The 6,754-nt window shown below is 49.1% G+C and overlaps 2 protein-coding genes across 2 annotated transcripts; one reads left to right on the top strand and one right to left on the bottom strand.

Annotated features, from left to right (window-relative positions):
* The first annotated feature begins 1,314 nt into the window (after positions 1-1,314).
* LOC112899703 lies at positions 1,315-3,928 on the top strand. Its single transcript, XM_025968272.1, has one exon. The coding sequence runs from the start codon at positions 1,635-1,637 to the stop codon at positions 3,630-3,632; it is 1,998 nt and encodes a 665-aa protein (XP_025824057.1). The 5' UTR covers positions 1,315-1,634; the 3' UTR covers positions 3,633-3,928.
* A 151-nt stretch (positions 3,929-4,079) lies between these two features.
* Positions 4,080-6,499, bottom strand: LOC112899704 (phosphoglycolate phosphatase 1B, chloroplastic-like). Its single transcript, XM_025968273.1, has 11 exons — positions 6,180-6,499; positions 6,034-6,101; positions 5,847-5,939; positions 5,675-5,746; positions 5,498-5,569; positions 5,247-5,306; positions 5,114-5,166; positions 4,888-4,985; positions 4,704-4,803; positions 4,487-4,590; positions 4,080-4,399 (listed from the first exon to the last, which is right to left on the bottom strand). Exons 1-11 carry the CDS (start codon positions 6,436-6,438, stop codon positions 4,293-4,295), a joined length of 1,086 nt encoding a protein of 361 aa, XP_025824058.1. The 5' UTR covers positions 6,439-6,499; the 3' UTR covers positions 4,080-4,292.
* Between the last annotated feature and the right edge of the window lie 255 nt (positions 6,500-6,754).

The following is a 6,754-nucleotide window of genomic DNA, read 5'->3' on the forward strand; positions in this document are numbered from 1 at the left end:
GTGTGTGATGCAAAAGAAGGGATATACGCGCACGTTTCAAGCTTGCGTTGTCCGAGCGAGTTCTTGTCTTCTTGACGTCTTCCTGGTTCCGGGCGAGTTGGGTACCCGGTCGCTTTTGGCCGTCGCGTTCCACAGGCAATTTGCAGCTCGTGCAAGCTACTGGCACTTCTTTTTCTGTGGCCTGTACACTTTTTGAGCAAGTTGCCGGCGTTTCATTTTGAAATCCTGCCATGTTAGGTCCGGCTCCAAACACACCACCAGTGTTACTGCATAAGAATATTCTCAATTATCCTTCTAGCTAGCTCCCTAATTGTTTTATTGCCTTTCTTTTTCCATTTTTTTCAAAGAAATGAAGCTAAATGCCTAACGCTATCATGCTAATGAAGCTAAATGCCTAACGCTATCATGCTAACTGTCGCTAAGACGGCATTACGGATTACGCCTTTCACAAAGCTCATCCGAACCGTTTAATCCAGTTGCTTTTGCTTCAATCGAAGGTGCTTGCGGCCATTGTTGCACGGACCACTGCCCGCTGATGCTTTTACAAAAGAAAAGTACCCCTAATACTTTAATAAACAATAATATCAGTGTCGACGTTTTTGCAAAATACTTTCTTCATCTTCTTTTTTTGTGTGCAAAAGTAAAATAAATCAAAAGTTTCCTGAATATGGAAATATAAGTTGTTTTAGCGTAGCGAAAATAGCGACTCCACCAAAGGTTTAAACTTGTGATGCAATGCTCTTTAGATGAGAGGCAGCCAACAAATAAAATTTCACCTCCAACAAATAACACTTTAAAAGGCCCATTTAGAGCAAAGGAAAATTTAAGCAATTTTAGAGGATTGTGTTGTACAAATCCTATGAAATTCCGATCGAATGACTTGTTCCACGGGAATTTTAGAGAAATTCTACCGAGAGGTTGAATTCCACGGAAAAATTCGTTTATGTCACCCTCTCATCGGATTCCCATGTTTCCCCCACTCCTTACAAACTGTTCTTTCTACAATTTCGTGTTTTTCATTTCATAGGATTAAGAATATTAGCGCACATTATCCCATTTCCTTTTATTATTAGTGCGTTTTCAGAGTTCCGTATTCTGTATGGCTGTATGCAAACCATCATCTTTAGCTGCATCTTGCTTGCCAATTAGCGCGGCTGGAGCCTGCGGCCTGCGCAGCAGGGTGGGCGGGCATATTGACATGGGCCAGGCAGGCAGGCTTCTGGGTTCGACCAAACGCCGAGGCCATTGACCGGCCCGCGCCCAAATTCCCGGCGAAACGGAGTCTGGCTGGACTCTGCAAGGAGCCGTCACGCCCAGAACAGCAAACGAAACGACGGGGAGAAGGGGAAAAGGAACCCAATCCTAGGTCACGCTCACGCCGCCCACCCACACCACGCCACCCAAATTCCCGGCCCTTCTAGCCTCCCCCCGCAGCCGACGACGGCGAGGACCTCGGCGGCGGCGGCGGTTGCGGTCCCTGCAGAATCAGCCGGGGCGTGCGCGCATTATCCGCCCTCATCCAATCAGGCCCATCGGAAAGGGGAAGGGAAGGCGAAGGCGGGGGTTAAGTCAACCGGCCCTCCTCGCCGCCTGATCGGGCCGCACTCGCCACCGCCGATGCTGAGGCGCCGGCCATGGCGTCGGCGCTGCTCTCGTACCTGCAGGCCCTGTGGCCGTTCTCCGCCCTCGTGAGGGAGGAGGACGACCTGCGCGCGTCCGCGCGGCTGGTCGGGGCGCTCTCGGTGCCGGAGGAGACGAAGCAGTTCGTGCTCGCGCTCCGCGAGCCGCCGGGAGGGTCGCCGCGGGATCGGGACGGCGGCGGCGTGATCTACATCCTCGCCGCGCAGAACCTGTCGGAGCAGTCCGCGTCGGACGCCGAGCACCTGATCAGGGAGGTGCGGCCGGGGGCCGTGGTCACCCAGGTCGCACGCGCGGCCCTCGACGAAGTCCGGATCGAGGAGGACTGCCTGGCTGGCAACGGCGGCGAGGGCGTTCCGGTTCCGGCGTCGCCGTTCCAGGTGATCAAGCAGTGCGTCACGGAGAAGAGGAGCAAGGACCAGTATGTGAAGGCGGCCGCCTGCCAGGTCCTGCAGGAGATCTTCGGGGTTGGGTTCTACGGGCATCTGCTTGCTGCCAAGAGAGCCGCGGAGGAGACGGGTTCGTGTTTCCTCTTGCTCGAGTCTCCGTATGAGAGGAATTGCGGTGGCAATGGGTCGGACAGCCAGAATAGTGCTGCAGATGATGGTTCGGCCCAGCAATTACAGGCTAGCTGCTCGCTTCCTCACAGCACCACAGATGATGAATCAGGTTTGCAATTGCAGGCTAGCTGCTTGCTTCCCAGGAGTGCCACTTCAATTGTTAGCTCCCATGGTAGGAAAATATGCCTTATGGATGATAACGGAGGACAACTCTTGAAGTCCCTGGCTCCAAGTCTCAATTTCTTGATGTCCCAAGCTATCACTTCCAGTGCTGCTACTGAGTGCAGGCCATCTGAATGCAAGCCGGCTGACAGATATGAGGCTCCACCATTTGCTCAGTCTGTCTACCCTTTACTTGCTGATCTTTATCATATATTTGTTGACATCCCGTCGATCGGGAGGGCTATGGCTTCTGCTCAGCAGTTGCTTAGACAAGTTCACGAGGGGGAGCCAATCAGCAGTGACATGTTATCCGATGTGTACATATTTAGAATTGCAATAGAGGCCCTTAGAATGGGTTTAAACAATGCAGCAAGGTGTCACATTGATACCAGAGATAAGAATGATTCAAAAAAGCTGGAGTTTTCAGACCTCCAATCTGATGAGAAGTGCCACATTCTTCTTGTGCAAGCTCTCAGGAGCCAACTAAAAGAGTTTAATTCTGTGGTGGCTGTTGTTGATGCAAGCTGCTTAGCTGGAATAAGGAGACATTGGAAAACCCCTGTTCCTTCAGAGATTACTCAGTTAGCTAGCAGGTGCTTCAACCATTATGGTGATGAAAATGATGACAAAATTGAGCTACCTTCAGCAGGCAGTACCGATAAAAAAAGTTGGATATCTGAGAAGCCTGTGGTTGCTGTTGGTGCAGGAGGTACAGCAATTTTGGGCTTTTCATCATTGTCAAAGACTGTTCAGGCTTCTGCCATCCTTAAGCTGGCTCCGTACAAAAGTCCAGTGGTCCTAAAGTATGGATTAATGCAGCTACAAAGACATGCTGCCATTATATTAAGCAAGATTCTCCCTCATGGGTTTGTTACTGCTGGTTCAAAGGCATCCGCTCTACAGTTCACGGCTTCAGCAGAGAAAATCCGAGCAGTGGCTCACACTATAATATCATCAGCTGAGAGAACGAGCTTGTTGGCTATGCGGACGTCATTCTATGAAATAATGCAGAAGAGGCATAGACAACCTTTCAGAATAACTCCTTGGGCAACATTTGGCTGCAGCATGGTTGCATGCGCTGGCCTCGCGATGCATGGAGATGGGATTGAGTGTGCAGCCGAGGCAGCACCTTCTGTTCCAATGATTGCCTCTCTGGGCCGTGGCCTTGAGGGCTTGCGTCTCACATCTCAGGAAGTCAGACAAACGAAGGACCATAATGTGAAAGAAGCTTTACAAGCTTTAATGAACAGCTTGAAGAAATCAGCAAAATAAATGGCCAACACTTTACAACTGGAGCTGTATAGATTTTCGCCATGCAATTTTTGGAACAAGACTTAATTATCATGAACTGTAAAGTGCATTTTCTTGTTGGCTGAGAGTGAAATTCCCAGTGTGTTTGTGCTTGTGGGCGATGCTAGCTTGAACTTAGGGAGCACTTGAGCCAGATAAGTGTGTTTTTTATTGACCTTCTGTACATACATACAAGATATAACACTGTTAACACATTGATATGAATGGAAATGTAGTTATAATAATATTATTGTGTCTTATGGCACATTTTAGTGAAATAGTTTGTGACATATTGTCAGAGGTGCCATGGACAGAAGTTGCCTCTTCATGACATCTTTTAGTAGACAAGCAACAGGATATTCTTTTTAGGTCATGTTGCCAACTATCAACTTTGAGCTTATCCTCATTTTCTTGATTTGCTCATGCTTGTATGTTGTACCTATATGCATTTTATTCAAAGCAAACAAAAAATCATGGAGAATTCGGAGTAATTCTTGCCATCTTTTGAGATGACCTTCAGTTGTTACATATGAACATGTCTCAGGATTACACAATAATTTGAAAACAAATCCATCCTTTGTGTTTTCTTATTTGCTGAAAAATGGCCGATGCTGCCTATGCAAAATAAGGTGGGCTCGCCCTTCAGACAGTTGCTGCTTTGAGGGTGAGAAAATCCGAAATCTTGTTTGTGTAGAAATCTGGCTGGATCGAGTTGTCGGGGCTCTGAAGTGTCTGCAGGGAAGTCACACCTGCAAGAGATAGCCAAGCTCAATGCTTTTGCTAATGTTGAATCAGCAGGTCGTCTATCAGAGTTAGGACTGAAGAGTTGATGAAACCTGATAGAACGAGGAGAGTCTTGCAGCCTCCGTTTTGGCCAAACAGGATATCCGTATCCAACCGGTCACCCACCATGCATATCTGGGATGTTGTGATTCCGAACCTATTGCGTAGGTGAGAAGAAAGGTAAGAATCTGAAACTCGCAATTAGTTGTATGATGTACACTTAAAAACAACTACACATCAGTTGAGACTTTGAGACAGTAAGCCTCTTACTTCTTTGCCAGGTAGTCCATCATGAAAGTGGATGGCTTCCCGACAACTAGTGGTTCTTGTTTAGTGGAACCAAGAATTGCGCCGACCATTGACCCACCACCTGATCAAGGCCAAATGTTTCATAATTTGAACAACTAGTATGTTTCTGCATAGCATATAGAAAGAATGCAAATTGCTCACTAACCTGCCCATTCTTGGGCATCAGTAAGATGAGTGACGGCGTCCCTGTTTGTTGCAATGAAAAGGCAACCTGGGTTCTCACGGATGCAAAGTGTCCCGTACCTAGAAATGGTTAACAGTAGGTTTACAGGTCTTGTACAATGTTTATTATGAAACCTATATATGAACATGAAGAAAGAGGATAACACAGTAACATTTAGGTTGAAGCAATGGAAAGTTAAGAGACTTACTGAACTTTGTAGTAGTTGAAGTAGCGATCGAATCCGACCACAACTGCTCCCACCTGTAAGAAAACCAAATTGTTCATCATTGGGTTTAGCAGTTCTCACTAGATACCGCACACAAAAGGATTATTATTTATACATCTTTGTCATGCTCCATGTAAAAACCAGGCTTGAGCTCTATCTTCTTGTCTCCATCTGTCTGCACAATGATAAAATCCAAGCTGCGTAAGTTTGTATCAAGATTCTCTCGCATCAATCAGCCAATGCTGATGTAATGCATGCAACACTGGCTAACTTGTCATTCTAATATGGCGGCAAACTTGTCTACACAACTGCAAATTTCGAAGAAATTTCATTGAAAAGACTCAACGAGCACTCTTTGCTACTTACGGGTCCGCCGAGGTACTGAAACCCAGCCAGCTCCAGCTCCTTCAGAATCCCTTCCTCTCCGATGACATACACCTAAGCCGCCCCAAAAACAATGTCACACTTCTGGCATAGTTCGTACCTAATCATGTGAAACACTGCAGTAACAGTTTTTTTTTCTTTTTGAATGATGCGATGTACCTTCTTGTCCTTGGGGAAATCGATGGACTGCAGGTAGGCTGCAGCTGCGAAGGATGAAGCGAAGATCTCTTCCTGCGCAGCAATCAAGCCTCGTCAGTTAGCAGGAGGAAGGAGGAGGTGATCAGAAGAAGCAGTTCACGGCGATAACTGAAGAACAGAAGAACCCTACTACCTCGTCGACACTCAGTCCCAGCGTCTCGAACTTCTTGCCGTACTGCTTCCTCGACTTGGTGGAGTTGTTGGTCACGAACACCAGCCTCTTGCCCTGCAACGCCGCAAGTACCAACAGCGTCAGCCAATCATGAGGAAGTTGAGGAGCTGTGAATTTGTCAGGAAGAGCATTGCGGTTTGGGACGGACCTTCGATCGGAGCAAGTCGAGCGTCTCCGGCACGCCGTCGATCAGCTTGTCCCCCTTCCAGATCACGCCTGCGCGGCACACGAAGAGAACGCGGGAATTTAAGCGAAAGGCTACCCCGCCAAAGAAGAAGTCGATGCCGCACTCACCGTCGCAGTCGAAGATGAAGGTCTCCACGGAGTCGATGAGCGCGTCGGCGTCCTCGAGCTTGGCCGCCCCCGCCGCGGCCATCACGGGACGCCTCGCCGCACCGCGGTGCGGTGACGCCGCCGCGGCGAAGGAGACCAGCCCGCCGCGCCGGTGGCTGCCCCTCCCGAAGGACGCGGAGGGCGTCGGCGCCTGCGCCGAGGATGGCGAGGAGGAGGAGGTGGAGGGGAGGAAGGTGGGGGACGCGCGAACCTGGAGCATCGCTGCGGCCCTGTTTTTTTATCGGGTGGCGTTTGGTTGGGTGTGCGATCGACCGTGCACGTTATGGTTTGTTTTTTTTCCCCCGGCGCTGCAACCGCAACGGTTTTATGTACTCCAACGTGAGATTTGTGGCTGGGAAGGCAGAGGCGAAGGATTGGGGTGTGGGCTCGTGCCTCGTGCTGTGGCTGCTGTTCGAGCTGGTTGGAATCTAATCAGTCAGCTAAACAGTGAACACAATCGGACACCGCTGCAGCAGCATACGGCAAAGATACTGGCACAGGAATTGTTTTGCAGACTTGACTAATCCTATTTGCAG

Source organism: Panicum hallii, chromosome 7 (assembly GCF_002211085.1).
Source record: "Panicum hallii strain FIL2 chromosome 7, PHallii_v3.1, whole genome shotgun sequence".
Lineage (NCBI taxonomy): Eukaryota > Viridiplantae > Streptophyta > Magnoliopsida > Poales > Poaceae > Panicum > Panicum hallii.

What these genes read in the sequence shown, in the direction of transcription:
- LOC112899703 (XM_025968272.1), top strand. Translation starts at nt 1,635, where the DNA reads ATGGCGTCGGCGCTGCTCTCGTACCTGCAGGCCCTGTGGCCGTTCTCC.
- LOC112899704 (XM_025968273.1), bottom strand. Translation starts at nt 6,438, where the DNA reads ATGCTCCAGGTTCGCGCGTCCCCCACCTTCCTCCCCTCCACCTCCTCC. An exon ending in TCGACTTGCTCCGATCGAAG is followed by an intron (nt 5,940 to 6,033) that starts GTCCGTCCCAAA and finishes GCGGCGTTGCAG; the next exon opens with GGCAAGAGGCTGGTGTTCGT. An exon ending in ATGGACTACCTGGCAAAGAA is followed by an intron (nt 4,591 to 4,703) that starts GTAAGAGGCTTA and finishes CCTACGCAATAG; the next exon opens with GTTCGGAATCACAACATCCC.